This window comes from Chelmon rostratus, chromosome 18 (assembly GCF_017976325.1).
Source record: "Chelmon rostratus isolate fCheRos1 chromosome 18, fCheRos1.pri, whole genome shotgun sequence".
Lineage (NCBI taxonomy): Eukaryota > Metazoa > Chordata > Actinopteri > Chaetodontiformes > Chaetodontidae > Chelmon > Chelmon rostratus.
The window spans coordinates 24487388-24503742 of NC_055675.1; the positions used below are offsets into that span (position 1 = coordinate 24487388).

Genomic DNA, 16355 nt, shown 5'->3' on the forward strand with positions numbered 1-16355 from the left:
TCAAACATGAACTCTGGTTAATAATTTTTTTCTTTTAGTCGGACGAATCACAAATCAGGAAAACATTTTATCTGCCTTCAGACAAACACTGCAAAGTTTAAAGTCCAGCTAACTGTGTGGCTTTATGAAGTCCAGGGTTCAGACGTCCTTCAGTCCAGAGCGCGTCCTCTCTTACTGCCGGTCCAGTTGTCCACTGGTTGAGACGATGTCCGGTTGGTTTCTGCTCATGTTGGTGGTGTGCGGTGCAGTCAGGGCTCAGGTTCCTCCAGACGGAAATGAAGACAGTCAGCTTTTAAATCCTGAGAAAACAACAGAAGAAGACCTGAGAGTCCTGGTGCAGGACCTGTTGGCCAGGGTGGCGAAACTGGAGAAAGAGTGTGAAGACAGAGGTCAGTGTGCTGGACTTTCATACACTTTAACTGACACCACACTTAGTGTTCAATCTGCTGTCCAAAGCTGAACCGAAGCAACAGTTCCTGAACTGAAGTGAAACTTTTAGTGTGATGTGCTGACATCTGTGGCCCCCGACGAAACTTCCTGTTCTTCACTAAACCAGATGCTTTTGTTTTGGTCCTACGTGGTCCTCGAGACCAAAAGTTAGAAAAAGCAGCTCTGCAGCTCTGCCCTGGTGGAGAGGTTCTTCCAGTGAGGCAACTCTGTGGATCAGAACTGATCAGGGACCCTCAGACCACGAGAGTCAGCGTCGGTATATTCTGTCTGCAGCCACAGAAACAAAGCAGGACTCTGCTGCAGAGATAATATCCGGCCCTGTGTGTCTGCTGTCTCCATGTAAAGTACCTGAAATGCTTGTCTATGAAATTGTATTTAGAGCCCAGCTGACCTCAGTGCAGGCTGGCGGATAGCAGGCGGAGTGAAGGCTCAGCTTGATGAACCAAATGCAGGCAGACAGGATGAAGACAGACAGGTTAAAAAACAAAAAGCTTTAAAAACCAACACTGAATCCAGACAAACAAAAAACCTGCAGGAGCGGGCAGGGCCCAAATCCAAAAACCAAAGAAGAAGTGCAAATTCCCAAACTGGAACAAACCGCTGCGACACAGACAGAAAACAAACGCAGGAAAACACTGAAAACACAAGAGAGGAAGACTCAGGAGGAACAGCTGAGACTCATCTTCAGTCTCAGGGGCAGGAAGTAAAACACACTGCGACACATGAGGAGAAACTCTTTCAGCATAAAACAGGAAATAACTGACCTCAAACCCAAAACCATGACAGAAAGTCAGAGTGCTGGTGGAAATGAACAAGTTTAGGTGCTGCTGGTGATTGGAGGAAACAGGTGTGATGATTAGTGATGACGAGGCAGGTTTTCAGTCGCCACTGATCCACCACAGTCAGCAGGTCAGTCTTCAGACCAGAGGTTACACCCACATCAGCTCAGGTCCAGCTGTAAATCCTGTAAACATGCTAACTGTAGTGTCAGGTTGTTCTTCTCTCATGAACCTGGATTATTATAGTCTTTAAGGGTCCTGGAAAACCTGGAAAACAGTTTACCAATTCTCCAGTCATGAGAAACAAAGTGAAATGTTCTGAAACGCTCATCTGGACCGAGATCGTCTCCGTCTTAATGCACCGTTCTAAAATGAAGACTGAGTCTCAGATGTCCTTAAAAGGACAGACCCTGTTGTCCGTCCTCTGGTGCTCAGGACGAAGGGTCAGTTGACTGCGTTTAATGTCTGTCTTCCTGCAGGTAAAACTCAGGTGGCGTTCTCGGCCTCCCTCTTCACCACTGACCAGTGGACCCATCACGGACCTTTTGACACCGACACCACGCTGGTGTTCAAGAAGGTGACAACGAACATTGGCAATGCGTACAACTCGGACACAGGTACGACTCACCTGTTCAGGTTCAGGACATCAGCGGTGAGCTGGGAGGGTCATCAGGGAGAATATCATGAAACCCTGGAGCATCTGACCGGTTTTTTTCATTTCAAAGACAGGTGAGCACACACCTACGTGCTGAAAGGCTGCAGGTGTGTGCTCACCTGTCTTTGAAATGAACGGCCAGGCATTATTGAAGGATTTTTAATTCACCACTGTCTCCAGTGCCTCAGACTTATTTATCAGTTCTAAACTCATCACCTGTGCAGGTGTGAGGGGGTGAAGAGTTAGAAGAAGGGTGCGGTCTGAGCAGCCTTGGATGCAGGGACACAAACACCTTACATGTACGGAGGTGGTTTAGTGGCGCCTCACTCAGACGCTGAAGGTTAACTTGTGCGGCTGTGATGAGATTTGACAACCTGTGAATGGACGTGTTGAGCTGTTTCTCCCTGTTCTTTGACTGCAGGCATCTTCACTGCCCCAGTGAAGGGACTCTACTACATCCGGTTCACCGGCTATGTTGGAGTTTCAGGGTCTCTGAATGCAGCGCTGCTGAAGAACGGGGAGAACATGTTCGCCATCTTCGACACCAGGAGCACCCACGGCAGCGGCTCCAATGGCATGGCGCTGGTCCTGGAGGAAGGAGACCAGCTCCAGATCACCCTCTGGGCCCGGCAGAGCATCTTCGATCAGAGTCGGCTCAGCACCTTCAGCGGCTTCCTCGTCTCCCCCATGTAGACCGAGACACCTGTGGCTGAAGGGCAACCAGGTCCTGGTCCTGCATCCAAAAACAGACCTGGATCTTCTGTTGAAACACTCAATGTTTCCTCCACAAAATATTCAGATTCACAGAGAGAAACCAAAAGCAGATCCAGTCTGATGGACTGGACACAAGAACAGAAGAGAAGAAGCTTCAGGACACATTTCGGATCATTTATTGTTCAACTCTGAGTGAACATTTGATAAAGAGTCATTTCAAAGTGTGAAGTGAAGTGTGAGTTTTCAGTTGATTGTGACTTTCAGATCTTTCATGAAGAGAAATAAGATGAACTGGTTGTCGACTGAGACGATCACAGAAAAGAAAGTTTCTTAACGTTTCTGTTTCATTAGTCTTCCTCTAAAGGGCCCAAACACCAAAATATAAAGAAAGTAAAGCTTCGTTAATGTATCACTTCTTAAAACACACCAGAAAATCAAAATGAACGAACACATAAAGTGAAAAGGAACAGAAACATTTTGAACCACAGACAACAACACAGCTACACAACCCATGAAATAAAGCAGCGTGATGGACGGTGTCGCAGGCGGCAGCCAGATCGAGCAGGACGAGGATGAACCAGGAGAAGGTCAGTGGTTACTCTCAGTAAGGCAGGTTTTATCTCTAGTTCTTTCACTGGACTGAGTCCAGAGGGCTTCTGAGAAGTGGCTGAACATAGAAAGCAAGCTGGAAAGACGGATTTTAGGAGTTCTGGAGGAGTTCTAGTTCATGGTCTAGAGGAGGGACAGCAGTGTTTATAAGGACCTGCAGGGACAGAGAAGCAAAGTCGGACAGTTGATCTGCTGTTTTTGTGGTTCTGTCCAGCTGAAGTCTGACCAACCACAAGGAAAGACCACAAAAGTGTTCATCATTCAAATATTTTACATGTTTTCACTGAAACACTGAAACGTGATCAGCTCATCACGGACCTCAACAGACTGAACAGATTCAGGAAACCAAACGTGCTCCAGACTGACTGCAGGCAGGATGGAAGAAGTAAAACTACAAGTAAAGTACCAGTACAACCATGTAAAAATACTCTGTTACAAGTAAAGGGCCTGTATTCAGAACTCTACTTCAGGAAAGGTACAGTCGTATTCTCAGCTTCATGCAGTTCAAGTATCAGAATTTTTCATATTAAAGGTAAAGCTGTCAGTTCGCTCTCAGATGTAGTGAAGTAGAAGTACACAGTAGCATTAATGAAAATGCTGAAGTAAAGTACAAGAACAGACTTCAGGTTAAATACAGGAAACAGGATGTGACATCAGCAGGATGCAGTTAACTTGATGAGTTTCTTCCTGCGTTCATCAAACAGGAAGTTCTTATCGTCAGATCGTCGAGTCCCTGAAAGGGCTGAGGGACAAACTGCTGCATTTTAATGTCACTGAATCCAAACTTTATTTAAAAAGCACAGCTTACACAGAGCTTGACATCAGCATCAGTGCAGGAAAAAATTTATATTAATTAAAAATATTAGTCCCTTCAACAGCCGGAAGGAGCTGCTTCAGTATTTTAGAAATGAAAAGTCGTTTCATCTAAAATGACTCAGAACTGATGGACGAGGCCGAGTTCATCGACAGCAGCTGGACCGGAGCTGTCTGAACTGGACCGAGGACACGGCTGGAGGTCAGGGACAGGTTCATAACAGTGAGGACAGCGGGACCTCTTTACAGAGTCTGGAGGCCTCCTCTCCTCTGTGATCCACATTTAATCACTTTATTATTAAATGTGGATCACAGAGGAGATCAGGGTGCCATGACTCATGACGTGCTGCACCAAGTCAGTCCAGTTCAGGACGGCTCACCTGTGACTGAGCTCAGAGAGTCTATAGAGACTTCCTGACAGTTAACTGGTCTCTGCAGGGAGCAGCAGGCCTCCGTCACCACCCTGCAGCTCCAGCAGTCCACAGTTCTGTGGACAGAACTGTCAGGGCGACAAAATCCACATTGTGGGGTGTCAGTCTGATTCTGGGTGAATTACTGAATTGTTGGAAATATTAAATGCTTTTAATTTGTTTTTTTTTTTGTTTCGGGATTGAAGAGGAAAAACCTTCAGACTGAACTGAAGAATGAAGGCTTGTATGCTGAGAGGTTTGAGGAGCATGAAAGATAAAATAAAACCTCAGAGGAGACCAGAGGACACAGACAGATCAGCTGCAGGGTTCATGTTTCTGAACAATAATCAATCACAATTCCTGTTTACTCACTGTCAGTAATACTGAACTGAAAGACCTCAGAGTGTCTCGAGTCCTGGTTCTGGTCTTGCTTTAATAAAACAGACTTACAGTCATAAAGTGTAGAAAGAAATGAAGTGACAGTCAGTCATCTGTCTTCATCTGATCCTCAGAACCAGCTCTCCTGCGTCACTGAGCTCCTGCATCCCGGACCCGGAGGAGTCCGTCTCCGGGTCCCGGTGTGTCCCGGTGTGTGTCGGCAGGTTGGACGGATCCTGCGCGGTCAAAGCGGGCTGCTCAGCGGTGGTCATGGCCGTGGAGGTGAAGCTCCGTCCGGACTGAAGGGGTGCGTCCCGTCCGGTGGAGGGGACCGAGGGAACCTGAGCGGAGTCCCCGGGAGAGGACTCCACTGAACCGGTTCTGTGTCTGTCATAAGTGGTTTGATCAGGTTTCTTCGTGTCTTTATAAATATGAACAGAGCTGTTGTTCCTGGTCTTCATCTGTCTAATATTATTCTTACATTTCAGTTTATTTGGATTATTTTTATGACTTCTTGTACCAGGTGCATCCATTTCAGTCCTGGAGATCCCTGCTCCCGGCTCCACGGTCCCTGTCCGGGTCAGTCCGCGTCCCGCTGTGGGTTTCCAGAGGAGACTGTAGTAAACAGCCAGGATGACTGCAGCCAGAGACACGGACAGGACGTAGACCACCACGGTGGCCAGTCTGACCCACTTCTTGCTGGCTTTGGCCACCAGCTTCGCCTTCTTCTCCCCGGTGTAGGTGGCTTGTTTGCCCCGCTCCGCTCCCCTCGGGTCCCGCATGATGTTCACACCGTTCAGGACCGGCTGCAGGGCAGGAGGAGGAGGAGGAGGAGGAGGCCAGTGCCAGCCGGAGCGCAGAGTCTGCAGACCGGCAGGGATCCGTCAGCCTCACGGTCCGAACATCTGGACCCACAGCTGGAGTCCTCCAGTGGTTTATAGACAGCCTGAGCTGGTCAAGTTACACCAAATTAACCACGGACCGGAAGCTTCCGAGTTGTGTCTTCAGAATAAAAGCCCAGTGTTTCGAAATGAAAGTGAAGCCCTACCGACTGATGCGAAGTTTAACACGGAAATGGAGCCTGTGTTTAATGTGAACAATGTCGCTGAATGTTTCTTCATGTGTCGTTTGAGTCTGTGTGAATAAAACAGCTTCACTTCATTTATTTTGACATTCTCAGGAAGCTTGAAAAGTCATAATATTTAATTTTGACGAAAATCTATCGAGTAAGTCATGAAGTCAGTTTATAAAAGACCTGCCAGAGATGAAACCTTGCCTGCTTCAGTTAAATAAAACTTTTATAAAACATAATAACTTTTTCTTCCCAAATTAAAGGTTTGCCATGATGGGACCATCAGATACCCTCAGAGACCACTACAGGCATAGTTCAGGCTATTTCCAAGTTGGATCGTCATATATTTCACATGTATTACGCATATAGAGCATTTTCACAATAAAACTGTATGATAATGTAAAGTGGACCTTAAGCAGAGTTAATATTAATAGATAAAATATTTGTTTTTCCTCAACTCTATTTAAACGCCACTGGGGAGGATTTAGTGCCATCTAGCGGTGAAGTATCAGACTGCAACTGTGTCACTAATTGATCAATAGAACTCACTTAAAAACTGTGTGTGTGTGTGTGTGTGTGTGTGTGTGTGTGTGTGTGTGTGTGTGTGTGTGTGTGTGTGTGTGTGTTTTGTCAATGTTTGCAAATCTGTCTGCTTGTATCGATTTACTGGAGGGGGCAGAGAGGAGGTGAAGAGATTCATGATCAGCAGAAGAAGAGAAAAGAGCTGAAAATAAACTGAAAGACGAACACACTTTCCATCCAACTGTCAGTTCAACCTTTCAAGGAATTGCTTCTTTATGCAACCCAAATTTTTTTTTGTCAATATTCATTCTTGCCTGCTGTCACACACAGTGGAGCTTTGCAGTGGAGTGGAGGTATAGATCATCAGACTGCTGATGACGAATGGAGCTGGTGATAAAAATGTTATAACCAATAGGGAACAAACTCTGATATTAAGTGGACAGGTTGTAAAGAAGAAAAGGGAATTCCTCCATCGATTAAGCAATGCAAGCTAAAACTGATGCAGTCTAATCCAACAGTCCTGTCATAAATCCTCCTCCATGGTTAGAATGTTGAAGCTGTTTTAAAGACATGTTGATTCAACTGTGGGATGGTTTTAGAGGATGTAGATGTCGAACAGTGTTCTGCTGGGAGATTTCTTTCTGCCTCCATCAGGGTGGTGTAATACACATTTTGAAATATCGCATTCAAAAAGCTTGATGAGTAATGATGAATTAGTTCTTATGTAACGTAACTCACATGTCTGATCAGCTGTTTCCGATGAAACCCGAAGAAGAAGAAGCAGAAGAAGCTGTCGTCGTCTTCCGGGATATTCCCATAACCCGTGAAAACATGGCCGACACCAGCTGACATGAAAGAACAATTACAACTTTCCCAAACGATCAGATTCCTGCAGACTCTCTCCACATTTCTCTCAGCTGGCTCTCAACATTGTTCTTCTTCTACTCAGTTTATTATAGCCACACATAATGTAGCTTTTGCGCAGCCGAGTTTGTTCGCTCGAAACCAGTTTATGGAAATGGCGCTACAGTCGGTTGCAGTAAAACCAGAACAGACCAACTCCTGTCTTCCCTCCTGTCTTTATTGCAGTGTGTTAAACACGTCTTTCTGCACAAACTCAATATGATAAGCTTCACGGAGGCAGGGTTTTATTGCAGGACGGTTGTGTTAGCCTGCATTAGTTTTAGCTGGACGTACCTAATAAACTGGCAACTGAGTGTATCTGTCTCAACAGTGTTGACCTTGAATAATTCTTCCAGAGGGAACTGACACAGTTATTCTTAATGTCCCACTTAGTTTGCGTCTCGGCCACAATAAAGAAACGAAAAACAGGATGTGAGGGATCCACATCGAGGTTGTTTCTGTGCTTCTGTTCAGTGACATCAGCAGCTCAGAGTCTCCTTCTGTTTGCTTTTGCTTTCGTATCAAAAGGCTTTTGCTGATGATGCCAGTAAAGCAGCTGAAAATATAATAAAGAGACAAAGAGAGATGGCAGCGAGAGAGAGGAAGGTGTTAAACAAGGCAGCGACGCAGCGTGAATCTGCTCGATAAGAAAGGTGAAACTGTCGGAAGCAGAGAGGGGGAACAAATGAACGAATAAATTAATTTAAGAGTGCTTAGCCGACAGTCAGTGAAATTACTCTCTGCGGACTCTCCTCGGTCTCTCTGTGTCGGCACAATCCTGCAACTGCTGAGCAGAAAAAAAGGCTGAAAAGGGCTCCGCTCAACCTGCCCGAAGCCGTTTTTCACTCGGATGGAAAACACGTCTCGTTTTTCTGTGTTACAAGATGAGGGAAAACCTCCAGCTGCAGCCCAGAAACAGACACATCAAAAAAGCACGGGACAGCTGAAAGTGTGACCCCCCCCCCCCCGAGGGTCCAAAACATTCGGTTTATTTTTCACCATTTCACAAGCTGTATGCAACACAGCAGCTCTTCTGCTGTGTATTTTGAAAGAACAGTTTGCTCAACTCTTCTTTTTTTCCTCAGTCGACATGAGCGAGCTGTTCGGTTGGTTTATGCCTCCAAATGTCAGTCAGAAATCTTTATCCTGCATCATTCATGATTTTTTAAACTCTTTTTAGAACAGCTCACAGTGTAATATCCATGACACGTTGATGCTGCTGAATTCCCACCATGAGCATCCATCTGTTTGTTTACAGATATTTATAAAGGATACAGAAATCTGTTTGTACTGTTTGTACGTGCAAAAAACAGTGTTTATATATTTACTAATCATATCAGTGTATCTGATTTAATTATATGTAAATGTGTTACTATATTTGTGTGTAATTCAGCAGTTCACTGTCAGCATGCAGTACACACTCCAAGCAGCGGGGGCGGTATAACAACATGCGGACTCAAAGCGGAAGTGACTTTAAATTACTGTCCTCAAATCGTCCAATCAGATCCGCCGGAGGTAGTTTGAAACCGACTTTGACCACGGTTTTGTTTTTCTAGGACATAATTGAATTTTAAGGTAAGAAAACAATACTTTTTATCCATTAAACCACGTGCTGTAAATAAGAATATATTCAAACATTTAGAAGCTGAAGTTTAGTGAAGTTTTCGATGTTAAACGATGCTAACTGACTTGCGTTAGAAGAGTTAGCTAACAGCTTCGACAAACTATTCAAATCTCTGTCGTTTTACACTAAATGACAGAGATTCGACAGATGTGTGCTCAAAATATGATGTGGTTTAAAACTGAATGTGAAATATTATTATCTAGTCTTAAATCCGACTCAGATCCCGTATCACTCAGACGCCGTTTTAGACGAAAGCTGCTGAAGTGAAGACTTTGTTTTGCTTCTGGCCGTGATGAGTCGGATTAGCAGCTGGTTTTATCGGTGAGGGACATGTTCACATTTGAACTGCGGCTCAGATTGACTTCAGGTGTGACGATGACGCGCTGAGTGTTGACCTGTCAGAGTTAAAGCTAACAGAAACATCACGTTACAGTAACGTAAGATAACGTAAACAAGTTACCGACTTTTTCCGTCCGTTAGCTGTGAGCGCGTGCCTGTAATGTTTAGGTTATAAAGGCTCATTCTTTGTGTTTGTCCTCATGCAGCACAGAGTTACCAGTGTTAGAGATGCACCGATGTGTCAGCCCTTACACCTGGGCTGACACCCGGGCTGACTGAGTACTGGTCCGATACCGATAGGTTTAATTGATAACTGTGTGCCTCGCTGTGTGAAAGAGCCTGGGATCATTATTTTCAGTGTAAGACAACATCAGACCTTGAACATTGCTCTGCTAACTCTGTAAAACAAAAAGTTTTAAACACATAAATACATAAATATAATTGTACTGAATTATCATTATTGGCTTGTGATACCAGATTGGCCCATCGTCACCGATTCGTTAACCAGCTATTTATTCAGTTAATTCACGGTGAACGTTTTCTAACATTCTCTCTCTGCCCCGAACTCAAACCATTTTCTGATACCAAAAAACATTTTTTTCTTTGGAAAGGTCTGGTGTGTGGAGGATTTAAGGGATCTGTTGTCAGAAATCTAGTATAATGTTCATAGTTACGTTTCCATTATCATTGTTCCACTGCACCAACATGTTTCTACAGGAGCTCAGAGGGGACAAACCAAACGCAGCTCTATAGAGCTCCTGTTGCTCTTATATATGATGGCTCGAACGTCTACTCGACGATGAAAAGTCGGACGGCCTGAAGCTGATATTACAACAGAACATGTGAAGAGCGTCTCTGGGGTCTGGATCTCCTGATGGCTTTCATTTTTTCTGTCATATTGGTTCTATATTGGTCTGGATGTTGGAAACAGGAGCTCATTGTGGCTGTAATCATTACTGGGGTGGGGGAAGGTTAACATCCGCCGCTCACCACATACGAGTAAAGTCAGTGAGGTCAGCTGCCGTCGGTGTGTTTCTGAACTAGGTCGACTTCACTCCAGACCGTCATCACCACAACACCTTTTTTATTTCACTGACCGTCAGTCACCGCATCACAATTCTGTGATTGGCCCTCACTGTCCTCCGTCACGACGCTCTCTCAGCTAACGAGGCGGTAGATCAACCAAAAACGAAAAATTGAGATAATTCACAGAGATTTTTCGGTCGGGGGCTGTTGTTCAGATGACAGTTTGTGATACATGTTTATTGAACACGACTGCAGGTGATTAGTTCGTTCAGACTGACTTGTGTGTTTCTGATTGGTCCATCAGATCCCGGGGCGGTCATGGCTGAGGGGCTGCAGATGCAGGTGGGATCGACTGGCTCCGCACAGTAAGTTTCCATCATCGGCGTGTTTCAAAAAGATGATTAATCTGTCTGACTGTTCAGGTAAAGTAAACTGGAAGTTTGTTTTCCTATTGGCTACAGGTCAGCCTATCAGAGCTGGTGGTCGTCAGAGACACACCTGAGCGGGGGGGCAGGGCTTCAGGAGGAGGGCAGGACCACTCAGAGGAGTGAGTACTGCAAAGAGCTGCTAATGAGAGGAGGAGAGGAGTTCAGCTTAGAAGAGCTGAGAGCTCAAAGACACGACGAAAAGAAACAACAGGAGCTGGACAGTGAGTTCACCTCATGACGCCTTCACCGACCTCATGATGCCTTCACCGACCTCGTGACGCCTTCACTGACCTCGTGACATCTTCACTGACCTTCACCGACCTCATGACGCCTTCACCGACCTCATGACGCCTTCACCGACCTCGTGACGCCTTCACTGACCTTCACTGACCTCATGACGCCTTCACCGACCTCGCGACGCCTTCACCGACCTCGCGACGCCTTCACCGACCTCGTGACATCTTCACTGACCTTCACTGACCTCATGACGCCTTCACCGACCTCGTGACATCTTCACTGACCTTCACCGACCGCGCGACGCCTTCACTGACCTCATGACGCCTTCACCGACCTCGCGGAATGTTCCCTGACCACAGGACTGAAGATGTGCTGTGTTTGTGTCCTTTAGAGAAACTGAGCCGTATGGTGGAGCTGAAGGAGCAGCTGAGTCTGGAGTTGGAGGAGAAGAAGAAACTTTTACTGCTCAGGAGGTCTCAACCACAGGTACTCTGCTGTACTAACACTGCTGTTGTTCTACAGACACTGACTGATGCTCAGACTGAGAGGCAGTTTGTGGTTTGACACAGAACATGCAGACACGTTAAAGCCACCTCAGATAAAAACAACAACAGTCCATCACACTCCAGACGGCCTTGAAGCTGCACACCAAAAACAGTTGTCATTAAAATAACTAGTTCACCGCGGATCCCCAGTGTTTTTCTCGTGTTTCCTCCAGACTCCCCATGGCTACTTGCTTGTTCGAGTTATTTTCATGGGATGAAATTATGTTTTTTGCTCAGTTGGTTCTGATCTTGGGGTATTTCTGACCAGACGGGATCGGCTAGAACTCCACTGAAGGTGGATCAGATGTTTCCATGCAGACCATGTCAGCCTGGTCAGGTTCAGGTGGGACAGGTCAGCCTGCTGCTCCCCAGCCACAGCAGCGTACAGAACAATTATCAGTGTGTAAAAAGTTCAGTTCAGTTTTTAAAGAAGGTAAAAGGACCGTTTGATCCCAGGTGGAGTCGGTGGTGTCTAAAGTCTGAAATCAGTTGTTGGGTGGAGCCGTACGATGTGTCCACGGTGTGCGTGAGAACCGTCAGCTGGGAGCGGATCTGAGCAGACAGATGATCCCTTCATCTTCACTAACCAGGCCGAGCACACTCCATGCTCCATGTTCACTGACTTCGACGCCCCCGTCTTAGACCAGACCCACTCTCACTCACGCTACATTCCTTTAAAGCATTCACCTCCTGCAGACATGACGGTCTGAGCACACCCGGTCCTCCAGCTCCTGGCTTCATATTCCTGCTGTGATCCCTGATGAGCCGTAAACACCAGCGAGCTGTTTCCTGTACAAGTTCTAACCTGAACATTCAATAGAACCACAGACAAACCCCAGTCTGTCGTTATGGGTCAGCCCTCCTGTGATTGGTGCAGAGCAGACAGGGTTGAAAAGGACTGGTGTGTCTGGATATGTGAAGTCTTATCTGTTCCTGTTTAAATGCTCTCACTGTATCTCAGTCTCGGTGGCGACACGTGAAGCAAAACAACAAACAGCAGCTGTTCCTCAAGGCGACACCGATGGACGACCCGGTGCGTCATGTGACCTGAAACCAGCCAGTTACAAATGTGATGTAAACACCTGGTCTCCCTGCAGGTGCTTCCTGAAGGCTCCACTACTGAGATCAGTGACTGCGGTCCAGCTGCCCCCTCCTTCCAGATATACGACGAGTCCCACTGTGCTGCCGCACGGCCTGCTGGGTAATAAACACACAGCCTCAGTGTGAATCCGCTCCAGTTCGCCTCCTCATGTTTCTCTCCTCAAACAGAAACGAGCTGCAGGATGATGTTTTCCTCCGCCCTGATGAGAGAGGACTGTGTCTGAGGGTCCAGCATCCACGACCGCGTGAGTCTGTGGTCCACGACCGGGGGGGGTCTCTGCAGTCTGTGTTTAAAGTAGTAGTCTGGTTTTCTTCTTCATGCTTCTTATTATCTACGTCTCGTGTTCAGACTCAAACCAACATGTCGTCTGTCTCTCAGCTCTTCCTGTCTTCCTGTCTTCCTGTCTCTCAGCTCTTCCTGTCTTCCTGTCTCTCAGGTCTTCCTGTCTTCCTGTCTGTGGCTCTCAGCTCATTGGTTCCTCCTGAAGATGTAAATTTAGAAACGTCTCACAAATCTAGTTTGATATTTTAGAAAGGTTCAGAAATTAAATTTTCCTCTTGTAGTTTTTATCAGATGGGGGGAACAGTGCTTTTGTTGGGGACTATTTTCAGCAGCGGATTGATCCACATTTGGTGCTCCTGCGTTTGGGGCAGCAGGACGGTGTGAGAACAGAGAATATCAGCAGACTGAAAGTACCGTATTTTCCGCTCTATAAGGCACCTAAAAGCCCTTAATTTTCTCAAAAACTGACAGTGCTTCTTATAATCTGATGCGCCTTTTATATGGATCAATATTGGTTAATTATGGCTATCGCAGTCAGGGGGCGTGGCCGGAGTAACAGCGGTATTCCACTCTGCGTGCCGTCATCATTTTACTGGCGCGTGCAGTCAGCTGTCAACCTGAAAGATAAAATGACTGTTTCACTGAACAATGAAAAAATATGAATATATGTTAAATAAAAGGCAATTAAAATATGAATCAAAGGTGGTTAATGTGATTTCTGCTGCTGAACCTCAGCGCACAGCGTCTGCACATCAGCGCTGTGCGCCGTCACCTGCATCTTTACGCAGGATCAGCTGTCATCTGTGAGCGCGCGATGTTTGTTTCAAACGAACAAACTAAAACATTTTAAATAAATGCTCATTAATTATTTTAAGGAGCCACATCAGAGGGATGAAAGAGCCGCGGGTTGCCGACCCCTGATCTAGTGGATGCATAACACAACCCCAGACACCACAGGACGGTAGTTTCTGTCTATGTGCCGCATAATCCGGTGCGCCTTATAGTGCGGAAAATACGGTATATTTACAGGTCCAGGTGAGTCAGAGATCCTGGTCCGGGCGAGTCAGAGATCCTGGTCCAGGCGAGTCAGAGATCCTGGTCCAGGCGAGTCAGAGATCCTGGTCCAGGCGAGTCAGAGATCCTGGTCCAGGTGAGTCTCACCTCCGTCTCTCTGCCACAGTTTAATAATCAGCCGTGTGTTTTGTCTCTCAGGTGCTGTCGGTCGGTCTGAACCTTCAAAGGTTTGTTTCCTTCATAACTCTCCTCAGTGAGTCCTGATGTAGATCAACGTGAACCCAGAAGAGATGCCGTGTCCTGTGTTCATCTGTTTTAACAGTTTTAGACCTTTTAAATCTTGAATACTTTCATTTGACCTGATGCTGTAAAACATCATTCAAGTTTTATTTGTGTTGACTTTCTTCAGGATGGAGCGCTTTTTTAAACTAAGAAGTATTCAGATTATTTTACATGTTTTCAGTGTGTTGTGTACTTTAAGATCCACATAACTTTATTTACACTGACAGAGACTCCAGATCTCCGGTCTGCATGATGTTCCTGACTCTCACGGTTCCTTCACATGTTGTGTCTTTACTGGATCTCTCAGCAGGCTGCAGATGTGATCCAGTCCAGACTCCAGAATGCAAACATCCCTTCGGCTCCACAGAATGATTTTCAGTTCAGCAGCTGTTCGACAGGTGAGGTCAGACTGGAACAAAGTGCTGGTGTGTCAGTGCAGATGTTTCTGAAGACATGTCTGAACACAAGCAGCTGAAGAGGAACCCTGTCACCATGACAACCAGGGATGCAGCAGGAAGAGATTTTGAGGATATGATAATGTTGAATTATTTTTATGATCATCGGTCACAGTGACCCCGAAAGAAATGAGAACAGGACATTTTTTAATTTAACATTCTGTCCTATTTTATCTTATCAGCTTTGTCCTGTAGGAGAAGTTTGATCCTCTTAAATATAAACACCAGTCTTTGTCTTGGTCACGCGACCTCTTCCAGCTGGAGCACAGCAGCTGCAGGTCTTGGTGTCCGGAGGAGGTTTCTGACCAGTTTGTGGGTTCTGCTGAAGAACAGCCTTCATGCTTTACTTTGGGATGACTCTGTGTTAATGTGCTCCTGATGTGACTGTCAGGTCATCAGGGAGGGACAACCGAAGACACCCAGAGCGCGGTGGAGTCCGGCCCCCCCGTCACCTCTCAGAAACCAGTGTCAAAAACCAGAAAAAAACTGAGTCCAATACAGGAAACCAGTGTGGAGGCCGGCTCTCTGACCTCACTGGGGGGCTGTACTCCACTGGAAGAAGTCAAGGAGGACCAGGACAAGGAGGAGATGGACCACGCTCCATCACCTGGTAAGTAGCCTGAAGCCCCATTCAGACAGGCTTAACGCTACAGGGGAGGTGGGGGGGGGGGGGTAAAACCTGATCGTGTCCCTCTGATGCTTGACTGTACATCCATGAACACACTGCCAGCAGGAGCTGCTAACTGCCCCCCCCCAGTCTGAATGAGGCTTCTGGGTCTCTCAGATCCGGATTTCAAGGTTTCCTGCAGTGTAGTTACAGTGGAGATGGTGCTGATCACGCCACTGGTGGTTATTGGTAGAAGAAACTTTTTACCTGCTCAAATAATTTGAAACCCAAAAGCAGCAAATAGTTTAATTATTATTAATTTAATAGAATAAATTTAGTTAATTTCAGGGTATTTGTTCGAATTGTTGAGGCTGGATTTTGTAACGTGAAGAGACCAAACCAAAAAAAAAAGAACTTGTTTACTTGTTTAAGTAATTTCACATAAAATACACCTGAGTCAGCTTTTCCTCTGTTTTAAAACCTTGTTAATATTGAGAAGTCGTCACATCCCCCCCTGCTGTTTGATTTAAATATTGCTCCACCGTACGGTAGATCCTGTTTAAACTGTTGTTTGAATGATAGTTGTGCTGTTTCTGCTCCAGTTGGGGGCGCTGTGGATCCCTGTGACACGGACGTGAGGCGGCGGCTGCTGGAGATCTGTGATGTCACTTCCTCTTCAGACGTCCACTCAGACCCCTGCCCCCTTCCTGCTGTGGAGGAGCACAGCTGTCTGCAGCTGGGTAACACCTTGATGTTCACATTTATACGAGTGATGAGTTTGATGATCGATTCGTCTGTCCTTTATTTCCTCAGTTATTCATCATTTGATCTATAAAACAGTAAAAAATGTAAAAATAAATCTCAGTAACTTGTTGTTGTTTCACCTGCATCTGAGAAAAACCACGTTATAAGTAGTCTTATGAAACAGCTGAGGCGTCAACGCTCAGAGCTCCCGGCGGCCTCACATTATTGGTGTGTCGTGTTTTGTCCACCAGGGGGCAAGATGTACCTCATCTACAACAGAGTTCTGGATGGAGGAAGTTTTTCCATCTATAAAGGAACCGCGGAGGACGACAATGTGGTCATCAAGGTGAAACAGTGGACAGAGT

General features: G+C 46.0%; 2 protein-coding genes and 1 pseudogene across 3 annotated transcripts in view; 2 read left to right on the top strand and 1 right to left on the bottom strand.

Moving 5' to 3' along the window:
• Positions 1 to 205: 205 nt before the first annotated feature.
• Positions 206 to 3432, top strand: LOC121621667 (annotated as a pseudogene).
• On the bottom strand, positions 2777 to 5735 carry LOC121622017. The gene is made up of 2 exons (XM_041958791.1): positions 4881 to 5735; positions 2777 to 3361 (listed from the first exon to the last, which is right to left on the bottom strand). Exon 1 carries the CDS (start codon positions 5588 to 5590, stop codon positions 4928 to 4930), a length of 663 nt encoding a protein of 220 aa, XP_041814725.1. The 5' UTR covers positions 5591 to 5735; the 3' UTR covers positions 2777 to 3361; positions 4881 to 4927.
• Positions 5736 to 8804: 3069 nt separating this feature from the next.
• Positions 8805 to 16355, top strand: part of bub1ba (BUB1 mitotic checkpoint serine/threonine kinase Ba) — a 10749-nt gene continuing 3198 nt past the window's right edge. Inside the window, exons 1-11 of one of the 2 annotated variants that reach the window (XM_041958804.1) lie at positions 8805 to 8880; positions 10599 to 10659; positions 10756 to 10943; positions 11351 to 11445; positions 12602 to 12705; positions 12774 to 12850; positions 14101 to 14129; positions 14492 to 14582; positions 15031 to 15249; positions 15849 to 15986; positions 16242 to 16336. In XM_041958804.1, the coding sequence (XP_041814738.1) occupies positions 10613 to 10659; positions 10756 to 10943; positions 11351 to 11445; positions 12602 to 12705; positions 12774 to 12850; positions 14101 to 14129; positions 14492 to 14582; positions 15031 to 15249; positions 15849 to 15986; positions 16242 to 16336 (1083 nt within the window). In that variant the 5' untranslated portion in view covers positions 8805 to 8880; positions 10599 to 10612. The remainder of the gene's footprint in view (positions 8881 to 10598; positions 10660 to 10755; positions 10944 to 11350; positions 11446 to 12601; positions 12706 to 12773; positions 12851 to 14100; positions 14130 to 14491; positions 14583 to 15030; positions 15250 to 15848; positions 15987 to 16241; positions 16337 to 16355) is intronic. The other variant, XM_041958805.1, reaches the window with a different exon arrangement.